The 27,701-nt window shown below is 45.4% G+C and overlaps 1 protein-coding gene across 2 annotated transcripts; it reads right to left on the bottom strand.

Moving 5' to 3' along the window:
• Positions 1-1,889: 1,889 nt before the first annotated feature.
• On the bottom strand, positions 1,890-27,455 carry LOC144943217 (alpha-actinin-1). Of its 2 annotated transcripts, XM_078870509.1 has the most exons (21): positions 27,206-27,455; positions 22,162-22,276; positions 20,866-20,985; positions 19,099-19,185; positions 18,890-18,977; positions 18,149-18,227; positions 17,867-17,948; positions 17,380-17,465; positions 15,003-15,095; positions 14,165-14,395; positions 13,594-13,741; positions 13,242-13,392; positions 12,702-12,810; positions 12,366-12,506; positions 11,997-12,179; positions 11,118-11,252; positions 6,791-6,970; positions 5,680-5,826; positions 5,143-5,223; positions 4,227-4,385; positions 1,890-3,765 (listed from the first exon to the last, which is right to left on the bottom strand). In XM_078870509.1, the coding sequence occupies exons 1-21, from the start codon at positions 27,314-27,316 to the stop codon at positions 3,607-3,609; spliced, it is 2,685 nt and encodes an 894-aa protein (XP_078726635.1). In that variant the 5' UTR covers positions 27,317-27,455; the 3' UTR covers positions 1,890-3,606. The 2 variants fall into 2 exon arrangements, with proteins under 2 accessions (XP_078726635.1, XP_078726636.1); XM_078870510.1 differs by lacking the exons at positions 17,380-17,465; positions 17,867-17,948; positions 18,149-18,227; ... (3 more) ...; positions 22,162-22,276; positions 27,206-27,455 and adding an exon at positions 16,102-16,183.
• Positions 27,456-27,701: the final 246 nt, after the last annotated feature.

Here is a 27,701-nt window from a genome sequence, read left to right as displayed (position 1 = left end):
CCGCGCGGATCGCAGAGTTGAGCCTTCCGTGCGCGCCGCAGCGCCAGCTGCCCTCGCTCGAGGCCTTTTTGGGTGTAACACTAACGCTGGTTTTAATGCGAGACCTGCATGAAAGCTTGAATTGGTCGCGAGACGAGCGGTGGCGAGGAACGCCGCGTCGAGGCAATCTGTGGATCGATTAAGGTAGAAATCGATTCACTTGCTGAGCAACGGTCATAAGCTCCTCCCCCAGTCCTGAACCCGGCATCTAACGGGGACCCACTCGGTCCGAACTTGAGCCAAGGGCTCAACTCTTTGAAACGGGAACACTTTTGCGTGGAGTGATCTGCAAAATTATTGGCGCTGGGTTTGATGCCTGTATTACATTATTACATTATACCCCGGCCAAAAGCCATAGTTGTAAATCATAGCCCCCCCCCGGCGCCGCCCAACTTAATGCCTAATCATTGTGAATTCTAACCCTTAAACTCGCGCGTCAAAGCCAAAATTAAGTTGGCGAAAGCCCACGTAGGCGCAATTCCAAATTGCCAATGTTAAATAATGACCGATTCCATTGCTCTGGTTCTAACTCGAAGCCACCAGTCCCCATTGCAACCACAAAAACGTAGCTATGACCACCACTCCCAGAACGTACTTGGTCGCAATACACATGATTAATGGCATTGAAACTCTATCTTAGATACAGCCCTACAATGCTGAACTATACTCCAAAGTTAAACATGGCATGGTGCATATAAAATACGATTTGCGATGTTATGTACAGGGTTACAGATCAATCTTGGGGCGAACCCGAACACACTTTGTGAATGTTCACTCATTTAATTCAGTAAGGTATTTCGTACAGTATTTTACTGGTAGGAACCTCCTGGTTACACCAGCCCACAGGGGATTATTGTGTCCGTCGTGCAGGGAGAGGCTGGGTGGGGAGGGAGGGGCTGGGTGGGGAGGGTGGGGAGGTGGGGCTGGGTGGAGCTGGGTGGGGAGGGACTGGGTGAGGAGGGTGGGGCTGGGTGGGGGGGCTAGGTGGGGAGGGGCTGGTCACCCCGTGGGTGTCCTTATAAAACTCAACGTTTAACCTACTCACGCCGGCTTGTGCCCGCCCTCAGTCGGGCATATTTGCGGAATACACCACGCCGCCGTTGACCCTGGCCATTGACCGAGCAACCCAACGTTCCTACCAGCTCCCTCCGCAGGAATGTGTTTTTCAACTGCACACTCGTCACACACCTAGCGCAAGGAATGACCCTGAAACAAAGGCCACTGCCGAGTCATATGCTGCAAACGGCACTGCAGTAAGCAGCAATGAAAATCAGAGGTTTCCCAAAACCACATATTGCCATTTGGTGGAAATGGGAGCATCGGTCATTGTTCAGCGACTGGAATCTCACCCCAAGCCCAACGCCACGTGTTTACATTTTTGTTGTGCATTAAAGCGGTTTTATGAAACTTTTATCGTCCCGCAGACCACTCAACCAATGCAAACATTTCCGCGGACCAGTGACAAAACGCATTCACTTCTCCAGAAATGCCAGTGATACTCAAGGATTCGTTTACCGGAACATTAAAAGACCGCTATAAGGTTATTTTCGAGGAGGAATTTAGATCTCGGGGTTAGCGTAATCGGTGAAGTTTACCGAACTGCATTTTTTTATTCAACATCGTAAGCGAAATTCGAATTCATGTCCGAAATAAACAGTGTATAAACATTGTTTCCTGCATTTGGATCAACCTGCATTTGCACCAGAGTCCGCGAACCACCTGGAAGACCGTCGTTGATCACTGTTGGTCCGCGCACTGGACTTTGAGAACCACTCCATTAAAGGGTTGAAATCTTACTGTACGCAAGATTCACCTGGCATATAGCAATGACAAATACTTGCACAATGCGGTTATATCCAACGTAAGCCTTTATTTACCCACGTGATTACACATCTGCACAATGCATCCAGGGACGTCTGCGGTCTGCCCAGTGGAGTTTCATTGAGGCATGCTTATCTCCACGTCCGCATTAAAAATATGCGGTCAAAGTTAAAACCCTGTAACAATAGCGTGGAAAGGCAATCACTCGTTGTAAAACGCCAACATTTCATTCAGCAAGATTAACACTTCACCTCGCTGTCTTTCCACTAAAAACCACTGATTTCCACATTTGATGTTTAAAATAAAGGGCAAACACTATTGTGGTACAGTAAAAAATAATTGTTAAATAACACACCATTATACAGCTAAGTAACTTGGTCCATTTGTCTAAGCCCCATGATTGGAAAGACTAAATTCATAAGAAAGTTAAGATACAATATAAATGTAGAATTTAAAATCAGCACCGATCCAATTCTAACACTGTTTCATATAAATAAGACGGGGTTTACTTGGGAGCAACAGACATTCTTAAATGCAGGGGGACAGTGACCACCAACTTGAAGCAGTTATTCAAATGACAATGCTGTGCAGTGGGATTAAAATCCAAGTTGCTTTTAAATGTAAAGACCTACACTATTAAAAGTGGTGGGTTGTAACATCCGGTTTGTGTTTTTAAACAGATTCTCATATTACACATTACATTTAAAAACCCTACATTTTTAGCACACGCTGCTACTGTATATTAAGAAAACAATAACTATAGGTTTCTGTAATCCAGTGGTGGGCAACATTTCTCTGACCATTGTGAAGTCATTAGGTCAAATAAGCAATGGGTTTCCAGATGCCAATACTACACCAAGTGCAGTCAAACACACACCACCAGACCCCCAAATTGCGGATCTACCCAGCTCAACAACTCAATGCTAACTGCTTTTCCCACCTCTGCTGTAAACAGATCGCATTACTACTCAAATAACACATTCTTTACAAGACCGAGTATCACCCTATGTCTGATGCTTTCCAACCGGACATGCATAGATTTTTTTTAAGAACTAAGTATTGTCCTGGGTACATTATTTTATACACTGGGCTTCTCCTCAATGATGCGCTGATGGCTAAAAATGGTATGTATTAAGCCTTAACATGTTTTGAGATACGAGAAATATCAGTAAAATACTAAATAAAAAACAAAGCCCTCTTAATTTTGTATTCTACAAAAGGGCACTTCTGTAAATCTTGATAACTACTTAATAATAAACAAATACAGCAATAACCCAATGGTGGTAAGCCAAATAAATTTGTTTACTGTACATACACGAAGTTTGTTTTGTGTATACTTGTTTAGGTGTATGTTCGATTTAAATTCATTGTTGCATTTCGTGTTCTGTTGTCCTTCCCCCTTCTCCAAGGACGCAGTAAGTGAAGTTCATTCGTGGTCACGTCATGCGTGGGAGTGTCAGACTCCAGTTCGCCATTCCTCCATGTGGATCACAGGACAGGATCACGAATTTCCGCACAGCATCGGTCCACACTTCAGCACACGGTCTGTTCAAGCGTGACCATGGATAGGCAAACTGCACGCTTAGTAACCGATCTCTGTTGTGCGCAGCAGTCGGGATCATCTGAAAGCTGCTCGAATAGTGTATGGAAGTTGGGTGTCAAGGATGGATGTGCTGTGTCTAGTGACCGCGTGTTGCGAATGTGCAAGTGCGTGGTGTGCGTGTTTGTATGAGCGGTTCTCCGTGGTTACAGGTCGCTCTCGCCGTAGAGAGCGGTGGAGAAGGACATATAGTCGAGTGCGCCAGGCACGGCGTCAGGCCCGCGGTACGGGGCCATGCGGGCGATGCAGTACTCAGCCTGATCCGGGGGCAGCTCCCTCCGCAGCTCGTCGGCCGTGATGAAGTTCTGCACCCATGAGTTCACACACATCGGCAGCACACACTAATTCAGCGAGCACTCGATTTCTTTGGCGTACACAATTACACAAAAAAACACTCCCTACACTGCTTTGTACATAAATTTGTTAGACTTCGTCAATATACTCCTAAATGAAGGCCCTGCCGCATCGATTCAAGGAGGACTGATCTCAAACTTCTTCATCGACGGAATAGGTCTCTTGCATCTATGTGTAAAGAGCAAAGGACAGGAGATACAACCAATGGGCTGATGGGTATACAATGTATGTCGACCTTCTTTCGCTCCATACATAGCCAACCATTCTAGATCTAAAAAACAGTTGCCCATGTTCAAAGAAGAAAAAAATAATATCTCAGACAAGTCGGCTCCAAAAGCCAGACCTTAATTCCTGTTGACTCCAGAGGAGAAAATAATCACGGGAAATGCCATGATCTGCTAGAAACGCTGACCTTGTCGCCGGCGAGGATCTTGAAAGAGGCGATGACCTGGTCGGCTGTGTCGGTATCGGTGGTCTCGCGCGTCATAAAGTCGATGAATGACTGGAATGTGACCAGGCCCGTGTTGTTGGGATCAACGACCGTCATGATCCGCGCAAACTCTGCTTCTCCCTGTGTGGCCAAGGGACAACAGACAATTACTTAGCAATGTAGAATGCTTTTTCATACACAAAATACCTTAAGTATTTAGTTACGATGGAGTTGGCTGAGTGTCTCAGTTCAGAATGTTAAGGCAGCGCTGCGCTCAGATGAATAATTTAATCCAGGATTCTGCCACCGGTGACTAAACCGGATTCTTAAGTGTAGTGATTGGATGGCCTTAGGATGGTCTCCAATGAATTCACAAAAAAAAACATTTTGTAAAATTAGGTTATGTGCCTAATATAGATAAATTTGAGCTCTGAGAATGTACATTTTAATGTCATGAAAGGAACATCAAGCTCAGTGGGAGAATGGGTGGGAAAGTGCTGCCCCCTACTGTGTGGAAGAAAGGTCAGTTGAAAGGATCTCAGATGAAGCTGATATCCAATACTTCTCTCACACAGTGTGTTGAACTTCTCTCCAAGAGACGAAAATGTAAACTTCATCTCAAAACATGCCATTGACATTATCAAGATAAAATTAGGGGAAAGGTTAAAAAGTATTTGGCAATTTTTTTCAAACTCCCTATTCCAATCTAAATATTATTACGAAGACTTTACAACCGAGACGATACTTTTACCTAAACCAGTGACGATGTGAGAAATTATACTTTACTTAAAATGGATTCCAAATCGATTTAGGACACACTGTGTATGTATTTTAAATTCGATACTCTTCTTAACAGCCAATTTATGGTGTCAGAAATAATTATGGGGCTGCACGTCACCTGCTGGTCATTCCCGACGTCGTAGCCCAGGCTGATGAGGCAAGCCTTGAACTCCTCCGCACCCAGCTTGCCAGAGTGATCCTAGACCATGAGGGACAGTTTGGCGAGACCAACTTAAACCATTGATCAGCAACTCACACATCTACATTTACCGTATTCTCCAGATTATAAGACACTCCAGATAGTAAGACGTACCCAAAACAAGTGCAGGGTGTCAATAAAGTAATACAAATCTGGTCACACACAGACCTCCTGTACAAAATGCTTCGCACCCACCAAATTTTACTTTAAAATACAGGGGGAAAAGTGTCTATAATATTCCAGAGAATACGGTAGAACCATTTGTCAACGCAAGGCCAGATGAAGTCCACCCGATAAGCATCGTAAAAACAAGCACATTCAAGTACTGCATTGTTAACATTTATGTATTCATGCTTCTTAACGGAGTGAATTACAAAACTAAATATGTACGCGCTGCGGTTAATCTATTGAATATAAATTGCCACTTTATTATATTTTCAAGAGAACCTGCAGTACCTTGTCGAAGTGGTTAAAAGAGGCGCGGAATTCATGCATCTGCTCCTGGCTAATACCCTTGGCGTCCCGCGTCAGGATCTGGGTCTCCACTTCGTTGATGGTGCGAGCGATGGTCGTGAGCAGCTGCTCCCAGCCCACGCGGATGTGCTGAACACACGACACGGTGCAATAAACCTCTTAAGACAGAGCGCTCATATTCCGCGACGTAAATGTATGACCTTCTCTCAGCCTGCCTTTACATTAGCCACACCTTACAGGATAAGGGTAAAGTATAATGTAATGCTTAACCATACGTAGCTATAACATTACATACTGATGAAGCTAATTCCGTCTACTTAGGGTCTTAGAGACAAAGCATGACATTACCATAGAGACCACTGGCCTGACACCTGCGTGTTGAGTATGTGCACCGCCACTGAGTCGTGTTTGCCGCGTGCCCGTGTGTGACCTCGTTGGTGCGAGGAACGAGGTATGTGCAGTGTCCAACCATCAGGGCTTGATGGTGCACACCTGTTATCGAGCCCTCTGAAGGCAAACGTTGGTACATCATTTTTTTATTCCCATTGGGCTGGGCTGTAAGCAGGCCAAGAAATGGCAGTACAGCAAATTGGTTCATTAACCTATTATTTGGACCTAAGAGTGTTTTCCTCTCTTGTGCATGGGTTTTCTCTGGGTACGCCATAAAAAAAATCTCCTTACAAATAAAATTGGCCAAAATTCTCAATGCAAGACCCTCGTGAAAAAGTACTGAGACTAAATTTCGATTTACTGAGACTAAGTAGGACTTTTCTGCGTAAATGACATTATTAGTATAGCTTAGTTATTGCACAATAGGGTGAGAGAAGGTTATAGATGCGATGATCACCCACGGGTTTGCATCCAAGATGCAGACCTAAAGCCAGAAGGTGAAGTTGGTGACAAAGTGACAGGGGGGTCTTTGACAGGCAGGTGTTGACCTGACAACTAGGGGATCGACAGGAAGCAATGCCAAGGTGTTGCAGAATCAACGACCTCGAGTCGTTGCCTCTGCCTGCCGAGCGTAGCTGGTGCACGCTGTGTGCGGCGTGCACCTGTGTCATGCGCAGCGGTGCACATCATGTGTCGTGCGCACCTCCATTGTGTAGTTGGTGTGCTTGTTGTCAAAAATGAGGGCCTCCTGCACCAACTGGTACTCGCTCTCCAGTTTGTCTATGTTGGGTTTGTAGTTGATGATGTTCTGTTCGTAACGTCTCAGCTGGTTCAGCTGGTCCTCCAGCGTGCCGTGCATCTCGATGGAGATGTGTCCAATCTCCTGCAACAACAAACGCCCAACACGCGGCACATGGCATATTTGAAGGCTGAATGAGAAAGACAGCCGGGTGGCTCAATGTCACTGTGACTCCCGAAAATAGTAAATGGTACGTATTTAAAACAGCTTCCATAACTGGTGAAAATGTCTAAGAATGTTTAACATCACAGTATTATTAATAACAATTTTAGAACCAGCCATGTGGCTCAGCAGTAGAGCGAGCAGCTAACAATCGGAAGGTCGCAAGTTCAACTCCTGGTTAGCGTTTGACTCAGGCCATCATCTCTCTGGGGTCGAAACAAGTAAACCCGTAAAAACAAAGTTTTTCACTATAAATCCTTTATATGCGTGGCGGCTAGAGTCCTCTCGTCCTCTGGCTTGAGATGGCTGCCACTTATGGGTCAGATGATTGTCTGCCACCATTAAGCAATTGGTAATTAAATATTTAATTTGTTTTCCCTAAACAGTGTAAAATTTTGGATTTTTTTTTTCACGAAAATTAATTGTCACACACAACGAGTCTGTGTGGAAAATGTCAGCTCGATTGGATCACGGGAAGTGGGTTAAAAAACGAGCGAAAGATTTGCACGGTCCTAAGCAAGCAAGCGAACTTAATATAAAGGATTTTAAAATATATTCGCCTGTGGAGGACGCGGGGATCGATCCCGCGACCTTTGGCATGGGAAGCGAGGGCGCTACCAACTGCGCTACTCCGCCACAGCCTGTGGAGGGGTTACGCTCTGGGCTCTTACACTCTGACGTTCAGCCAAAGCCATGAATGCGTTCTATTTGAATATATGTAAAATAATTTTTTTTTGCCTAAAAAGTGTAAAATTTTGGGAATTTTTTTTCACGAACAATAATTGTCTGGCACAACGAGTCTGTGTAGAAAATGTCAGCTCGATTGGATCATGGGAAGTGGGTTAAAAAACGACCGAAAGATTTGCACGGTCCTAAGCAAGCAAGCAAGCACGCAAGCAAGCAAGCAAGCACGCGAACTTAATATAAAGGATTTAAAAATACACACCACTTTGTGGGGAAGTTATCCGTGGTTATATTAGGGACTCGGCCCAGATGTAGGAATGAGGAATTTCCACCACTGGTTGTAAACAGGAGAGGATAACTACCTCAATGCTCCTTTAAGCAGGAAATTACTTTGACCTTTATTTAATGACCTAGGAGTACACCTACATTTAGCTTTAATGAGAAATATAAGTTAATATTGGCCCTCATTAAATATTCATTTTTGAATCATAATTTCATGTAAAAATTGGCATCAATTCCACCTCAATCAAGTTTCAATGTGCTGCAAGTCACTATTCAGCATGAGTGGGAATGTTTGCCACAAAATTATAGGCAACCATAAATTGTATAATTTATGTCTTCATATGAACATGCACAGCTTGCTAAACAGGCATCGCACAGCATGTGAAATGCACACACACGTGCCAATGTATACAAAACTAATTATTTTCTGGTGAAAGATGATTCCGAGAGATAGACAGCTTCTATTTATGAAGAGGTAAGAGCGCCTCCTGCTACCACGAATCTATTATGGGAGATCTGGGTTTAGCAGATACATCAGCAGGACAGAAAATAAATCTCAGTGTGAAAAAACGCTACACAATTAAGAGTAATATTAACCTTAACATTTTGCAATTATTCATCAGTGCATATGAAGCAATGATAATACCATAGCGATGTTTGTAAAACAAACTCAAGTAAAAATTTTGACTTAAAACTTTCGTGACTGCAGGAATTAATATTCTTTGGTTCTTTCGGTAAAGCCACGTAGATATAAAAATTATAATAAAAATAAAGTGAATACAAATAATAAATTATAAAAAACCACTGATGTCGACTGTAGCCTGGTTCTTAATCGGAGTGAGTGTACTGGCAGTCTATAGTGTAGACTGTAGCAATGGTTATTAAGCTGGGTAAGTGTACTGGCAGTCGAGAATGTAGACTGTAGCCTGGTTCTAAACCTCGGTGAGTGTACTGGCAGTCTATGATGTCGACTGTAGCAATGGTTATTAAACAGAGTGAGCGTACTGGCAGTCTATAATGTAGACTTATTCTGGTTCTTTCAGTCATAAAAATCTAATTTAAAATATTCAAACAAAAACCACGACGTTTCGATCGCAACACAAGCGGTCGTCATCAGGAAAAGGGTGGTTAGCTTCTAAAGGCAAACTGTTTATAAAGTTTTAGAGATGGTCAAAGCCCAAGTGTGTCAGAATTATGGGCGGGGCAGCTGATGTTAATGTTGGAGAAAACAACGTCAACACAGCAAGTCTACACCAATAAAAGGGCTGCCAGGCAATCATTGCACCTCGCTCCACATACCCACACTGCTGACGGTTGAGGTTGACAAGAAAACACAAATCAAGTCATGAACCAAATTGGTTGATGACATCTTTCCAATGATTGCTGAGTTTATAACCATCCTCTCTGTTGAATTGTGTCTGTGTCTATATATATGGATGGCTTCATGAACAAATCTTTGTTGATAGCCAGTCGGCTTGCAAAGTACCATAGCCTTAGTGAAATCAATTTCGTGTGAGCCAGCCGCATTAAAATAATAATCAGCTACGGCAGAAGTATTGGTCCTACCGTGTTTCAAATCTGCCTTATGCCCAGGAACACGGTCCGGTACATGTCGCTTAGTTTCCCCAATGTTACTGCTGCCATAGATACAGCTTAGTTTGTAGACGCCGGGATATTGCATGTCAGGAATCTTGTCCTTCACAAATGGGATCAGATCACAAATTTTATGTACTGTGTTAAATCGGACCTGGATCTTGTGTTTGTTCATGATTTTGGAAATATTTTTGGTTACCCCTGCTATGTATGGCAAGGTGATGGCTTTGATTGGATCCTCAGATGGCTCCTTCCTCAGAGTTGGGGTGATGGCTTTGCGGATTGTGTAGTCAGAATATCCATTCGCCTTGAGAGCCGGGTGTACGTGTTTGAGTTAACTGGTTAGGTGTTCATGGTCAGAGATACATTGAGCTCTATGGTGTAGCGTTTTGATGAGGGAGTTCTTCTGGGATGGATGGTGGTGGGAATCAAGCTTTAGGTAGGCGTCAGTATGGGTTACTTTGCTGTAGACAGAATGGCTTATGAAGCCAGCTGGTCTCTTTTTGATTAGGACATCCAAGAAGGGTAGCATACCATCCTTTTTTACCTCTTGAGGAATTGGTTCAGAGCCAGCCAGCCATGTGGCCAGATGACAAACGTGTCATCCACGTGCCTCTTCCACAAGGACGGGCGTAGAGTGGATGCCTGGATGGCGTCCGTCTCAAATGTTTCCATGAAAATATTGGCTACAACTGGAGATAAGGGAGAACCCATTGGGGTGCCTTAAGTTTGTTTGTAGAATGTTCCATTCCAGGTGAAGTATGTATAGGTGAGGCAGTGTCTCACCAGGACCGGTACACTCACTCAGGTTAATAACCAGGCTACAGTCTACATTATAGACTGCCAGTACACTCACCGAGGTTAAGAACCAGGCTACAGTCTACATTAGTGTTTTTTAATTTATTATTTTTCTATGTACGTGACTTTACCGAAAGAACCAAAGAATATAAACTCAAGTTTATCCGAATAATTATCGATGTGCACACTTGCATAACCAACTGGTCACCAATAAGTAACTCCCATCCAAAACATAAATTGATGCCAAACTGTCAATTCTCTGTGATAACTTTACTTCCAATTGCATTTGACGTAAAACCGTGTCTGTTTTCATGCAGTCACTCTTAACTATTGAATGCTTCTGTACCTTATTTTTAATTCACTACGATCAGTCTAAAAGCATCCACCAAAGCAGATCTACATTACAGGGAAATTACGATTAAAAATAGATTATTTGTGCAACATTTTCGATTTCCCATGTGACAGTTTATTTTTGCTCCGATTTCGATTCGCTTCATTGGTGTACTTTGTTTTATTTGTTTTGCTTGACATTTTGGTGACCCGGGACATTCTTGCAAATGAGACTATCCTGGTGTCTCGAGTTCTCACCTAGTTAAACCAATACACTAAAAAGGCACCCGCAGAAAAGGTTTCCACACGGTTGACATTTTGAAAAAATTTCCAACGCAACTCCCACGGCGAGACTGTGTGCTGCCCCAAGCACACGGCTCACCTCCATCTTGGTTTGTATCCAGGGCCCCACGATGTTGGCCGAGGCTGCGAACTGCCGACGGAGCGTCTCGTTGGCCTGCTGCCGTGCCAGCTCATCCTGCAGAGAGTCGTCCCGCAGCGGGACCTGCTGTGTCATCTGCCGGCAGAATAGAAGGAGATGCATAAATCCATCCACTACAATCAACACTCATGCTCATCACACATGCATCAAAGTGTGGCTCCCAGACCAGTTATGAATCAATATAAAATGTTGCATAAACTATCTTCAAGATCCTTCACGGACTTGCCCCTACCTACCCCTCTCCCATTTCATCTCACTAAACTCGCTCCTCCCCCCCCCCCCCTCAATGCATGCTCCTACTTCTCGCCTTTCATCTCACACTTATTCCCCTCTGTGCACTCTCCTACATCTACCCTCTTACCTTGCTCTACACCCCGCCATGTACTCACCACACCAGCAATGAACAATGTCAATCAAAGCCCTGTCAGTGGAAGGTCAATAATTTTACTCTGCTGCCCGCAATAGTCTGAATAGTCTGAAATTCCCCTCCCTCAGTCACCTGTCTTGTGACTCCTGAACACACGAGGTGTTACATTCACAATATCACAAAAAAAATTCTTCAGTCAACCTCAAATCATGACAATTCACCAAATGACGATGATCTTATAGAGTTCAATGCAAACCATTGTTTACAGGGTAAATTGAAACCGGAAGGTTCTCCCCCCTTAGGGATTGGCGATTAACTGCTTGTTCAGAACATCGGCATTGTCACTGGCTGCTCTGCACTGTGTTTCAGGATTGATGAGGGTGCTTTGAGAGCTTGCGCTCGATCCCAAAGGAGACTGCGTGCATTGCTGTGAGCTGTGAGGGATGGCTCACCCTCTCCCACTTGCTGGAGATGTCGTGTGGCGTGATGGCGCTGTACGGATTGGGCCCGGCCAGCTTGACGTTGTACGTCTGCGCCACCTTCTGAATCTCGTTGTGCACGCCCAGAATGGCGCTCTTTTCCTTCTCTGCTTCAGGCAGGGTATCCTTGAACTGCTCGTGAGCCGATATCAGACCCTGCACAGAAATGTAAACATTTGATCAGTTTAATGAAGGTGAAATTAAAACGTAAATATACTTTCATAATAGAATGCACTTTCATCTCAGAAAATGTTGTTGGCTCCCAAAACTATAAACGCACACTCTTGTAAAATTATGATTGCATCATCAGTAAAAAATGTAAAGGGTGCCAACACTGCCGACCTGTATCTCATCGATGGTGTGAACGATGAACATGTCCTGCAGGTCCTCCACAGCTCCGTCCATCCACGTGTTGAAGGGCGCCGCCCTTTTGGCGAACTCCAGGTACAGCTGGTCGATGGTCTCCAGGACCTTCTCTGTCCTCTGCATTCACAAGCACGATCGACAGCAATTCAACTGGTGGCTTTTGATACGTGAAGAACCCCCACCAACCGCTACTTTTGCTTTGAAATACAGGGGAAACCGTATTTATTATTATATCCAGAGAATAGGGAATTAGTTAACAACAACCAAAAATGTAACAGTGAAAACAGGCGGACACGTGCTACACCAGCTCACCTCTAGGGTATCCTTGCGCCTTTGGGTGAGGTCGCCGAGCTTGTCCCACTCGGCACAGATGTCCTGGCAGCGTGCGTTCACGCTCGACACGTCGTGGTAGTCCAGCTCACTGCGCGAGGCCACCGAGGAGAACAATGTGGGGGAGGAGATAAACATTTAGTTAATTCTGTAGACAGCAGGTGCAGTGGATATTAATCCCCAGAGTGCAACACAAGCAATTGATAGGTTTACGCAGCCACATAGGCGATCAGCGACTGGAAGTTTTAATGACTGGCCACAAGGTGTCAGCAACACACGCTGGATTCGCTTTTCTCTAAAGTCCTCATATGTGCCATAGCCCTAAAATGGCAAGTGGTGCATTTCTATTCTCTCAGTGCAATAGCGTTATTCCATGCAATAATTTTACAATGCTCTGGCTAATGACGATTAACAAGTTGAGTCATATTTGCACGCCAGATGAAACGCACAGCACGTGTGCTAGAGCACCCGCGGACCAAGTTCCACGTTCTATCTTTCCTTCCCTATGCGTGCCACACATACTTGAGCTCCTGGGCAATGGCGGCGATCTGCTCCACTCGGTCCTGGTGAGCAGCTAAGTCGCTCTCAAAGGCTTCGTGCTTGCGCAGCAGCGCCTTGAGCTCCGTCAGAGACACAGAGTCATAGTCGCGTTTCTCCAGCATCGCCTCCTTGCCTGGCACACGCGAAACCGCGGGCTTAGCAGGTGGCAGGGCAGCAGCAGCAGCATCAAGCACAATGCTGAACAACAAAACGATCGCATTCACTCCTCCAGGGCGGCAGATGCCGATGCCCCAGTTTGAACTGCTAATTGTACCACGGAGCCCACACCCATGGACATGAACACGTGCTGAAGCGATGGTTTTGGAAGTGGTACCTGCAGTCCACGCCTCGTGGATCTTGGCCTTCTGCCTGAACTTTTCGGCCAGATGGTCGAGCCGCTCCAGGCGTCGAATCTCATTGAGGAGCCACTCTTCGTAGCCCTTCTCCGCCTGCTCCAGCATGGACCAGCCATTCGCGATGTCCTGTGATGAGAAGTACATGTGCAGGTGTGAAACGCGGTTTGGTGACACCTCTCTTTCCATGACGCACAAAACAAATGAGGCACACGAATAAATGCCCATGTGTACACGTGCAGCATAACTGTCAATCCACCGCTGGATGAGGGCCTTCCCACACCATGTGAGTGGCGGGGGGAAGGGGGTGATTTGGCCAAAGTTCTGTACTCCGGTCTGCTGCCCACAACATAGCCCCGCGACCTACGACACCTGTTTCATGCATGGCGGTCACCCATCCAAGGACGATGCAGGCTCTAATCCCGCTTATCTTCTGAGATCGGACCGGATTGGGCACTGCATTCCAGATGTCGTCACAGGCTGCACCAAGTAAAATAAATGTAAACTGCGGGCCAAGAGAACGACTACTGTGCCAGAGAGACCGAAACTCACCGAGACCATCTTGCCCTCGGAGGGCATGAAGGCGGGGCGGTTCATGAGACGCAGCTTGGTCTGCAGCGTGTTGAAGCTGATCTCCAGCTGGCACTTCTCCTGGGCCTTGGGTGGCTTGTGCACACGGCGGTAGTCGCGGAAGCCCTCCAGCTTGCCTTGCATGGCCTGCATGGTGTTCTCCGGCACGCGGTTCTCCAGCCACGGGATGGTGCGCCGGATCCAATCCAGCAGCTGAACATGAAATCACAAAGCAACGGCGCTTGTCAGGAGTCTACACAGCTGACAGCAGCACTCAATATTTGCAATAATACTGTGAGAGTTACCCGCTTGTGGGATGTTCCACAAAGTAAGTAAGCTAACGGTGAATATTTCAAAATCATCCCAACAATAAATTCAAGGTGTGATTTTGAACAATTATCTTTATTGTTAATTCGTAAATTTATGCAATAAGTCAACGGTTTGACACAATATATGAAACTGAATCCACCATCACAGCGTGGACGAAAAGGTCAAGTCTGTCCGAGTACGTCTGACACCGTCGTATTTTATGAGCATTTCTCCATTATCAGGAAAAGTTGACAAACTCCTAATCCGTTGAAATACTATGCCCAAGTAAAAGAGCCACTCCATGATTACACTAATAATGGCCTACATCTTTAAAGTGTCAGAAATATTAAAAAAATGTACATCGTAAAAAACTGCTTTTAAAATCCTTTCTAAAGTGCTGAGATTGATGATGTGACATGTTACCATTTTAATAATAACTATGCGTACCCCCTACAGTGATGTAAAAGCGTGTGTGCGTGTGCTGGCTGGTGGCAGTGGCGGCGCTCCTCACATCGCTGGCCATGTGCTCGTAGTCCTCCATGAGTTTCTCATTCTCCTGGTTGACAGCCAGGACCTTGCAGATTCTGTTAGCCGCCGTCTCGGCCTGCGCAAAGAAACATAACGTTTATGAAGCATGCAAAGATCGTTGAGCAAAAAAAACAAATAAATCCCCAACGCACAACTACGTCTAACGACTGCCCACAACGCCCCAAGACACTTTATAGTACCTACCCAACACGCTACATCTCAAGGGTGTATGCATGTATTCCGACTTTTTCGCAGCAGAGATGAATCGTGCGCCAAGTTCACTCGCTCATCTTGAGCGACACGGTTGGTATAAGGAGGTGAAAAATGTCACAAACATCAAGTTTAACATTAACCAATGAAGTCGTATCAATGGGTTCGTATAATACTATTGGGACTTTGTGGAGCAGTGCGTGCATCTTGAATTGAGCCCTCCTTGTTTCTCATTCCAAAGTCAGACCAGACTTCATCGCTGTTTCGAATTACACAGCTAAGCATTCAAGTGGTTTCCAGCTGCTTCTCTACTGACCTATTAAATCTAGATACGCCGCTACACGAATAAAGACACTCATGTGACCCTTGATGTGACACAGCGATTACAATAAGTATTAATCAAGTGAACAAAAAAATGTAATCTATGGACTTTTACATTTTATTAAGTTGTACTTTGTCACAGCAAATTATTTCAGTAGAAAATTGTAGACATTATAATTAAAGATTTCACTTCTCGCACTACAGAAAATGATCATCACTGCACAAGGCAAAACGTATCTAATATTGTTAGTTACCCTTGAGACCGCTCATTATTGTCAATCAGTAATAATTAAGCATCCCATTCTTCAGCAATCATCTTGTAAAGGTTGGCTGCCTCCAACTGCTATAAAAATCGTCGTTAACATGTCAGCAGATGTCTGAACAATGGTAAGCGCCTGTGCTTTAACAGTCCAACGTGTTCAGTGGCCATGAGTAGCGACGTGCAGTCAAGCAGAACGCAGGCCTCCATTTGCCTTCAAAGACCAAAAAATCCAAGCGTGTATACACAAAGGAGGAGAGGGGCATAATGAGCATAGCAGGAAGGCAAATACCTGTGCAGAGCACCATCAAGAAGGGGGAAAGGCAGGAAAGGGAAAGCCTAACACGTCTGTCCTGGGAACTACACAGGAAAGAGGGAGGGCAGTCGGGGAAGAGGGAAGGAGAGAATCTTTAACCGTGATATACTTCTGCAAAGCCTCATGTAAACAATCTTTGCAAGACACGTTTCGGACAACACGTCGTACTTAAAATTTCACTACAGCCGCACCGCGTAACTTAATGTGTGTGAAACACGTGCACGTTGAACATGCGCCACCTCTCGCATCAAAGGGACAAGCCAAAGATAACGACCGTCTAAAGTTAAATACTTTCATTGCATTAACACGTGGGCTGAATGGCACACTATAATTTCAATAGGACGCACACCGCTACCTCAAAACAACACTTGCATGCGCTTGAACACAAAAACAGCTGCCAAGTGTCCTTCGAGCCAGGCTTAGAGTCGCGTGACATGCAGAGGGCAAGTCAGAGCCTGCTGCTGGGATAAAACACCCTCCTCGGCTATGCCGCGTGCATGAAAATCCTCCCGAGTGCTCATGCGCAAAACCCACAAACACCCGCTTGCACCAATAGCAACCAAGTTGTGGAAACTTTGCTTCAACGGCAGAATACCGCTCGCCGAGCTCAGTTCTCCTACGTTTGCTTATCGCCACTGCAATTTCGGGATGCTACTGCAGTGCAATGGTCAACGCTCTAGATTTTTGCGAACCAAGAGGTCACTGGTTCGAATCCATCTCTTGGCACAGCAGCTGAAAGAATGGCGCAAGTTTCTTAAATCACCCCCCCCCCCACTCCGCTTCTGTCCACTAAGCAGTATAAATGGCTACACCAGAGTTAGTCGATTAGCAGGTCGCATATGGGTGGAGTAAAATGTGGGTACACCAAACATTCCAAAAAACAAATGTCTAGCATGGAAGAGTAGTCCAAAATAAAATCTCGAGGGGCTCTCTCCTGAGTGAGTTTCCTCCAATGAAGGCCCTTCCACCAGCAATGAAGTTGGCAAGCAAACTCAGGCCTGTACCTTTACCCGTTTCTGCAATCTCACCTTCCGTGCATCCCTTAATGAACATCAGTTACGCTGCTCAGGCTTCACCAATAGCGGCACGAATGCCACCAACCGCACAGTGCTCGCGTTGTTGGTAGTGCATAACCGAACGCGCGCGCCAGCGACCTTCTCGGATCCACTATCAAAGTGCGAGTTCATAACGAGGGAGGAAGCGACTATCCATGCCTGCATCAACTCCAGATGTCCCCGGGGGGGGGTGGCTCACCTTCTGCGCGCCCGAGAATGCATGGTAGTAACACGACACGTAGGTCATGATGGCCTTCTCATCTGGACGTGCTGTGCCCACGATGTCTGCACGGACACGCGTGCCGTAAAAACAGCCATGATTAGGTAAACACTATCATGCATGCAGATTAAATAGCAATTAAATAACAAATGCTGTTAACAATGCATTAGCAGTCACCATGTTCCCCTTTGCCCTTAGACCAATGTACGATTTTAACATAATGTACTCTCACTTCTTGCCTCGTAAAAAGTAGCTTGTTAAAAAGCTACCGATGACCTGCTGGCCTGAAAGCTGATCAAAGAGAATGCAGTCTTCACAGCTGCGCCTAGGGTATTTATTATACATCTATAATTCAATACGCTTGCTCACAGCCAGTATCCATGACACTTTCAACTGTTTCCAACTTCACCAACTCCATTCAGCATAGTAATGATAATGAAAATAATAATCTGAAAAACATTTTTACCTTCTGCATCCAGCATCTTTGGAATGTCCAAGTACTTTTCTGCCACTTCGAAGGCATTGTTGAGGTTTGTGATGGGATCATCCTGCCAATAAGAATGCCCAGGACAATCAACACAACAAGCTCTGAGAGTTCTGATTTAAAAAGAAATGCATCATCATTTGAATGTATGCAAAATATAAGGATTTCAATTCTTAAAAACACTGCATATTTGCATCAACAATTATTAAGAATGTACTCCTCGCCTGGACCAACAGAGATTGCAAAAGATAAGACAGTACGTACCTTTCGCAGTTTCTCGTAGTCGATCAGGTCCGGCCGGTGCCTGTGTATGAGGGCATTGAACGCCAAGCCATCCTTCCAGCTGCAGTGAGGGCACAAACAACGAGATTACATCCATCGGGGATCCAAGCCGATCGTCTCAAGTCCTTTTTTCAGCACGGCTGCACAGCAGAAATGTGTTCCACGGAGGTCACGTTTGAGGGGCCATCTATCAGCGGCATGCTCGCTGGGGCATGGACTTGCATACCTTCTACGCTTCTATCATCGAACGAGCGGACGGTGAAACATACAAAAAAAGTGACGAGTGGGAGTCGCACAACCCAAGGCTACAATAAAATGTGCGAGTTGGACACATGCATGCACACAAAACCTTCTTAATTTTCTCACAAGCATTATAATCTTAATCCATGCCGACTTAGTACATATAAGGAGGGAGGTTTAAATCTGGAAAATTAAGATTTAATACAGTGGCTGTTTCAGATGCAAGGGCTCAGTGGAGACTCATGAGTTACAGATCTGGAACAAACAACAAGCTCTGGCTTGCAATTTCAATCCCCACCACTGTTATTTACATTCTCTTGAATATTTTGTAGATTGCTGAAAAACAATAACCCAGCTGCCTGGAATGATACTTAACCGGTGTATATTTGGTTGCCAGCAATGAGCAAACGGAAATAAATTCAGTCAGTTGCATCTTTCTAACTTACAGCAGGTGTCTTAAAGCTGAGGACAAGACGGACTAACCTGATGTGAAAGTTCTGCACGTTGACGTTTTTATACGGAGCCGTCTTCCGCTGGCACCAGAGCAGGAGGCCCTCCTTGGCAGAGGTTTCTGTACAAAAATGCAGCCGTTTTTCTGTCTGCGAGTGTGCGCAGGAATACATGTAACTTTAGCCTATGAACAACACGTTTGATCCTAGATGCACGTTTTTTTCCAACGGAGGCTCGCTTACCTTCAACAGAGATGTCCTGAATGGCGAAACGCAGAATAATTGTCCAAATCATACCCAGGGTCATCTTTGCATTTCCATCCACAATTTCTGCAAAAAATAAACATAAAAAGAAAGGCGAGTGATGGTCTCTACATTTTAACAAACTTTATAGGAATCATTTGAACTTGTAATGCGCACAGTACTCACTCACTCTCAAATAAATGAAATGATTCAGAGGCACGAGGAACCAAAAACAATCAGGTAAGGGAGCCCTGGCAGTTAGCTGATTCCTAACTCACCACAACTTTTATGGTCCTCTATATATTTAGGCATTATCGGTCAATTAACAATTGTTTATATGTGGGAGGAAATCGGAGCACCTGGAGAAAATCCCACGCACGAGAGGGGACAAAACTCTACGTTATACAGGTGGAAAAGTTGGAGTCCACATTTTCCGTACCACATTCTGCTATTATCCTGACAAGCCAGGGTTTGGCACCTCCGAAACACTCACTCTAAAAGAGATTCACAACATTTGTGCGATCCACCAACCCCCGCCTTCAGTGATGGATTACAGGCATGCACCACTACCGCTTGGCACAATAAAAAATATATACAATACTGCTTTACACACTGGAGGCCCAAGTATTTACGTTTCTTGAATACATTATAAAGTGGCATATTTATGGAGGAATAAAAATCAATACATGTAACCACAACATTACAAGTTGTCAGAGAGGCTTAATTAAAATGTGATCTGCATTTAATCATAGAAGTGGGGGGCGGGGGATAACATATGAATAAAGCAAAATCGTGGTAACAATGTGAATGCCTGATGTAACATGGCAGTTAAATCAATGATTTACGCTCAGTTTGGGATCTGCAGATTAACGGTGGAATGTCGGCACGTCCGGCATGTGCCTGGGACTCCACATTGTGCACAGGGCTATGCACCACTTGGCCACATCCCTTCCCAGTTTGTCAGTCTGCCAGGCTGCCAACACAGTTGGGAACTCTGCTCATGGAAGCTGTCTGGATAATAAGTATTTTACATCAACCAAGAGAAGCACATTTAGTGCAACTTTAAATGTCGTGTGTTTGCAGTTCTGTAAAACTGAGATGAAAGTAAGATGAAATATGACCTAAACAAGTTGCGGTTATTATTACATTCAATACATTCAGCCGATAGAAACCAAGTGGCTGAAGAAGTGGAGAGCATAATTAGAAACAAGGTTAAAGGCAAATACAAAGCCGTTCGCCACGATTACAACAGGAGCAGACATTCACCAATATGAAACCCATGCACTCCACCAGTTACACAAGTACAGTTAGTAAAACAGCTGGCAGGAGGATTACATTTTCAAAAGACCCCACTAAACGAAGGCTGAAAACAACTTTCCCACCACCATTATTAAAAACTGCCTTCATCATCAGCCACGATCTTGCTTGTGTTGGCTCAAGACCTTCCAAATCCATCACCATCATTCATGGTCGCGCGATACAATAAAGCACCTCGCTCCTGCACACAAGCTCTTCTCATCATTATCTTCTTGGTAGACATGTGCCAGTGTTTGCCCTCTCCTTTGGCTGCCACTACATAGCTCGTCTCGACCACTGACCATCATCCCTTCTCATGATGTACCCTGCCCTCCATCTCCCATGTGCACCGGGTCAAGCGGCATCGAGCCGGGCGTCTGAATTACGGAGTGCCCGTCACGTCTGAATCCCACGGTGTAGAGGGCACCGGGGGCAGTGACACAAGAGGAAATCAGCTTATGACAATCCCACCTTCTGCACCAATGGACACGAGTTTCACACCCTTGCTGGCAATGAAATCCAGAGCCTTGTTGACATTGGAGATCTTGTGCACTCTCATCTTTCCCCTCTCCGGCTTGGCCAAACGCTCACCTGTAAAGTAAACATTACGCCATTGCGTAAACCTCACGACACCGAGCTCTACATTCATAGCCGTAGATGTATCCAACGTGTGAGCAATAATGCATGATATGCGCAGATCACAAGTTCAAAATACCATTCAAGTTATACCACTCTTCAGAATGCATGTTCAACTTTGAGCAAAATAAAGGTACAAGATTGTGCTGGTAATGTCTATGTTTCACTAGAATTGTAAGATTGCATGAATATATAAATTATTATCGATGCATGCAAATAATCGCATGTATGCAGATGTTGTATGTAATAGGTTTGCATCATCGATGTAGCCACCAGTGGCTGCTACATTCAGAACATTGTTTTGTTTGAAAATATTATTAAATATAATCGTAACCCTCAATCGTGACAATTCATTGACGAGCTTGATGAGGGTCGGAGGGGGGGGGGGGACATTGTTAAACGTCTACCTCCTACCATAGCAGCGGTTTGCAGCCTGAAATTGCGTTTTTTTTTATTAGTAAATACACTCAGCCTGCTGAAAATAATCCAACGACTTCACCTCGTGTGAAGTTGACAGCTAGTCACATCTCGTTAGCAGCCGCCAGATCTTAGCCGGAAAGCAAGCTCCAATTATTCCACGGTGAGAAAAAAAACAATCACTTACAAATTGGACCCAATTACTCCCAATACGTCAACCAGCAGGAAATTATTTTCTACTAAATGTATTGTGATTTGAACCTTCCAACAATTCGATCTGTTATGCTCACTAAGCCTTTCATTTATTTGAAGCAATTTCAATAATGGTAACAAACAATCCAAAGAGGGCAATTAAAAAACACAAACACAAAAGTAAAGGCAAGCCAACATAAAACAGCACTTCTAACGATTGTCAAAATGCTCTTCATCTACGAGCTACTATTGTGTTCAGTTAAAAAAAGTGATTGCACAAAAAGCAAAGCGATTCATCCTACACTTATACCAATTTTAACACTTTCTGTAAACTGCAAAGGAAACAAAAATTATCAGAATCAAATCTTTTGCCGTCACCCTACACTTGTACAGGACCCGGCACAATATCCAACTGTTCAGATGTCGTCACTCGCTGCACTCGATGGACAATGCATCTTGACGTGGTGACGACGTCCTTGCGCTTGGTGGAATATCACCGGTTGAAACCAAGCGTGAGCTCACCTGAGATAACCTCAAGGAGCAGCATGAGTTTCAGGCCGTTGCGGAAATCTTCATCGATGTTCTCGATGCCTGTGCCGGCCTTGCGCAGGTGTGAGTTGCACCATGCCGTGAACGTCTAGGGGGCCGAGAGGCAGCAGCACACAAAAACAATGTCAAAGATACCCCATATAGCCTTTAACAGATTGTTGGGGGAAAATGCCATTCGCGAGCAACTTTCAAGGCCTGCACAGAAAATGAAGAGGTGGGTGGCCAGCACCACGCCCAACCGCCTTTGTATTCCCAGTGTTGTTTCCACACACTACACTAAGTACTCATTTGAGGTAGAGTCGACCTAGGGTAAAGCCAAAGATCAGTTCAGATAATCCCCACCGGTATTGGCCATGAGCAGCAAAAGAGCTTGGGTCGCCGGGTTCATAGCTAACTGCTGCACTACCGCTCCCCACTACATCAACACACAAGCATATATTATGCACACACACACATCTGATACATGCATACATACAAACTTGACAAACAATCACAAACAACCGTACACGCATAAAGATACACTCATGCACGGACACACGCCCACAGACACGCACGATTTTGACTCACCACGTAATTATACACAACACAGCGCTATGGTGATGTCACCATGGTGCTCGTACCAGAATAGGTGCCTTTCGAAGCCACCTAATCTCACCGCGCATGTACACATACACACACTTATGCCTGGTTTATCAGACGAAAATGTATCATGTCTAATTCACCTAGATGAGAATATTAGTTGTGTTGAAGGTAACATGAAAACACCTAACAGGCAGGCTGTACGAAGGCTACCATCTTATTTAGCTCCTGAACATATTTCCACATGCAATAATAGAAACAGACCACTGCTCCATACTAAAGTTTTAACATATACTTTGAAACAAATAAATGTATTCTGGAACACCATATATCGTGCAACTCAAATTGTCTGCAAGGTTAAGTATTTGAATCCTGGAACGTTATGACAACCACAGTAAACTATCACAACATTTAGCCTCACAGATATCATAATGCAGCGTTTGCTAAATTTGTAAGAACACTCTCAAGCAAAACAAACCCAGCACGTTTGCCCCCTCGAGTCTTGTGCTGCAATAAAACATCATGTGACTCGGTCATTGTTGGCAAAAATAAGCTCCCCTTTGCTCTGCACATCCTGCTTGCAGAGTTAGCATACTACACATACGGCCCCTGTTCAGCACAAAAAACCACACGGCGAAAGTGAGCAGAGCCCTCAGTACTCACTGTTTAACATTCAAGCCTGCAGGCAACCACACAAAAAAAACCTTTAACTTCAAACTCTAACCGCAGTCTATGTCAGTTCGTGCTTTGGGCACTGAGAACACATACCAACGCCATGTACGACTAATAGGCAATGCAACAGGTTATTCTTAAAATGACAAAGTTTCATTTTATATCACCTTTCGGTTGAGGGTGTAAATCCATAATCTGACAGGTATATACACATCAAAAGAACCACAACACAAGTGACAGCTTAAGCTGTTTACATAACATCTCAATCACTTGAAAATGTCCACACCCCTTACAGTTACACACACTTGGCTCACAAATGTATACATTTGCTGTTCATTCTTTCAGTAATGGTGCAATAACATTACGACCCAGAAAACCCATTCATTACAGCCGTAATACTCCAAAAAATACCAACTGGTATTCTCAAACGCAACTCACAACACTTTGCTGCCAAATATTATGACAGCTACAATTGACTAGCTTGCTTGCAGTGATACAATCATCATTTGGAGAAACACAAGTATTTATATCAGGAATCTGGTTTAACATCAACACTGCACATTTAAGTTCTTGCTGCAGAAGGCGCAGTTGTTTGTTCTCCCCGTGTGTGCACAACTCTGCAAACAAAACGTCCTGCTGTGCTCTTGACAGCGCAGGTGCATGATGCTGCTGTTTACCAACCTCTATCCAAATGCCAAACACAAGGCTCACTCTTCGACCAGCTGAAGGCAGACGCAGAGCCTGACACATACAAAGAACCAAATCCATGAATGATCTCCTGTTTATATATTTACAGCACAAGGTGCGTATTCAGTGGTCATCGTTTGGCAACATTGTTCCCATGAGACTTATTCAGTAGACTTTGCTCGTCTGGCTTAACTCGACAAAATATACCAACCAGCCGGGTGAATCAAGTCAGAGCTCTGAGGCTGCACCACTAACATCCTGCGTTGTGATCCAGGCAGCAACCAGTGACTAAGTCAGTTTTATCATGGTTAGTCAGTTGATGGTCTCAGCCCAATAATAATAGAGTACACCAACACAAACAAAACGTTAAATTTGATTATGCACTTACTTTGGCTGAAATCCTGTTCCGAGAATAAAAAAAAATATCGATATCAGTGGCAAGTAGGTTTCAAATTAAATGGGGGGGATGTCCTGCTCTGAGATTTCCGAATGGTTACTTGGTCACATGACATGAGGGGGAGGATGTTTTCACTTTGTAAAAAAGACACCACCCATAAAGCCAAATGACTTCAAGCATGGTAACTCGGGAAGTAAAAATACTAAGTTTCACAACTCATTTGAATAGAGTGAGTGAGTATTGATTTACTGTATTATGCTTTATGAAGGCAGCACACAGTATAAGAGTTCTCGATGTTTTTTTGTGAAAAAATCAGGTTAAAAGATGTTGCATTGCTTTGAGAGCGGCTACCAGAATGTGAAGTATGCTCCAAGATACCATCTGGAATCAATGAACGTGCGTGAGCAGTCACGAACAATATTTGCATTTTGGATTTTTGTACAACTCGTAAACTTAACGGTTAACTCGGAAACCATGAAGTTGACATGCATATTTTAAGCCGTGTCGGCAAGATATGTTCGTGTTCATTATATGTTTGAAACTCAACACGGTAGCGCAAAATGCGAAGATCTGTGACAGTCCCCCCCCCCCCGCGTGGCCACTCAAGCAAGCAACCACGTACACACCCACTCATTCACAGCTCCACTTCCCAATTATTTGACAGCACCCACGTGTATTCACTTCTTAAGGCTCCTGCCGATGATAACGTGTGGGGCTCTGAGACCAAACTTTGCAAGTCTCGATATAATGTGTCAGTGGCCATCGGTTAATCAACGGATACATTTTAATTAGAAACGACTGGAAATTATGTTTTAATAGTTGTTACCGCTTCAGTGGATAACACCGACCCTTTGCGATAAAAAACAATCCATTGCTTAAACGTCTCTCGCATCGAGGACCCCCCCGTCACTAAACTTAAGAGGGTTTTCTCCTCCCATGCAGATTTCCGAGTCCAACCTTGCAAGCAGTGGCACTTGCCTCGAGACATGTTGATCCCCTGCGGCCATGCCCTTCCCCTCCTGCCCGCCTCCCACCTGGAGGGGGGTAGTTGGGGCCTCGGCCCGGACCACGAGAGCCCAAGCCGGTGACCCACGTCGATCCCCCCCCCTCTCCTCTCTTCCCCTTCCTCAAGGCCACGGGCTGCCCAAGCGTTCTCAGAGACCCCCCCCCCCCCCAGTGGAGTGGGCAACCATCCATTGGTTCCCGTGACCATTAATTATTCACATTTATTCCAGGTCTCCCTTACAAGACGTCAAAGTCTTCAATGGGCTCTCAATTTGTGAAACACTGCAGAGGCGGCTAAGTATAGTAACAGCGTATCCACCAAAGTGGATAAAGTGCATAGTTGCCAATTCAGCGAGCATGGTAAGGTAACCGCGAAACGGAAAGAATGCTTTGTTTTAAAAATGCAGATCCCGAGTGCGTGAGGCACACTTGATAAAACCACAATACTACCAGCACTTCATGCTCGTCGGGTGATGTCATACTACATTGATCTTCACATCCTCACAGAGGCTACTCGGCAAAAACGTCTATCACTCTTATAATGGATAGCTTTAAAATTCACTTGTCAGTACCATCTTAGTGTGTGTGTTTTTTTTAAAGGCCTATAACAGTGGTACGTACAATATAAACTTAAAAGTTAATTCATGTGATGAGACTTATCGACCATAAAACCAATTCGGAGGACTCTTAACTGTACCAGAGCAACTACGTCGTGTTGAACTTCTTTCGCGCCGTACGTATATCCCAAACCGTGCTGATCGGAGGTGCGATGAAGGACAAACTAAACACCAATAAAGCAGCACTAAACAAACTCATGAGAGGAAGACATCGAATAAAATGGGGGATGAGGCCTTTTGCTCAGCAGTGATGACTGTTCGAGATTGGCAACAACAGCGATGATTTGGGGCCATGCACTGCTGGTAGCAGCCCCCTAAAGCTCTCCCCCAGCCCTCGTGCTGCCAGATTCTTTGCTCGCCCCCCCCCACAGCCCCAAATTCTCGCCCCATGCGGGTGTGAATAACGGCACCTAAATCCCTCAGTTGGCCAAACCCCCCAGCGTGTAAGCTGCACATCTGAAGAGAGTTGTTCCCCTGCACGTGAAATGCACAAAACGGGTGTTGCATTGTCAGCATAGAGAGTGGGCGCAGACACAGGTGCTGTTGTACTGTAGTTTCACGTTCTTCAACATCTACGCTGGTACCCGTATTTACCAAGCCGCGCCGAACAACGTGGTGTAAAGTACGGTGGTCACGCAAACGCCACGACGTGCAACACTGTGGAGTCATCATCATCCAGCGATGGATTCGGCGAATAGGGCCTCTCCTTCCAACGTTTGAGCGCATCTTTAGGCCACTGCCTTGTTGCATAAAACATCACGAAGTTGTCTTCTCCGTTCCCCAAATTTATGCGTCTGCAAGTTAAATAAAGTAACATCACTTGGCGTTTTACGCAACTGTCCACCAATACTTTCCCGCTACAACGAGTATGTTAATTGCAAGTTCAAAAAGCAAAAGCCCATAATCTCACGCATTCTCCTGGCCTTCCTCGGCTCAGATAAAAGCATAGAAAGCGAGAGCGTTAAACTCGCCGTTCATATGGCCGAGGCTACGTTCATCCACACCACCGCACCGCGGTTAGGCCAAAGCCTACGGCCTCGCCTGCAACTCGCCCGCCCACCTTGCGCTGCTGCTTCTCCCAGGCAGGGTCGAGCAGTAGCTCGCGGTCCCAGTCCTCCTCGGGTGCCATGTAGGGTTCCACGCCCATCGTGTTCTCGTAAGAGTTGTCCATGGCGTTGGCGACGGCGCGGGGGGAGCCGAGGGCGCTGCGGGAGCGCGAGGTTTGAGCGGGCGGGAAGCGGAGCCGCCTCTCGCCTCAGGGACGTGCACAGCTCAGCCTCAGTGGTCAACGCCCCCAACCCCGCAGCCAGGATACGCCCCTCATTAAGGACACGCCCCCCCCCCTCCATCCAGCTCCAGAGCGATGCCGAGAAAGCTATGGGCGTGGCTTCTGGGGGACCGGGGCAGTCCTCTTCTTTACCCAAGGTCACGCCCCCAGACTCAGAGACCCCCCCCGCGCCCCCAGACTCAGAGACCCCCCCCGCCCCCAGACTCAGACACCCCCCCGCCCCCAGACTCAGAGACCCCCCCCCGCCCCCAGACTCAGAGACCCCCCC

The sequence above is a fragment of the Lampetra fluviatilis genome, chromosome 30 (assembly GCF_964198595.1).
Source record: "Lampetra fluviatilis chromosome 30, kcLamFluv1.1, whole genome shotgun sequence".
Lineage (NCBI taxonomy): Eukaryota > Metazoa > Chordata > Hyperoartia > Petromyzontiformes > Petromyzontidae > Lampetra > Lampetra fluviatilis.
The sequence above is the reverse complement of the archived record's forward strand: the minus strand, read 5'-3'. Positions and strand labels throughout refer to the sequence as shown.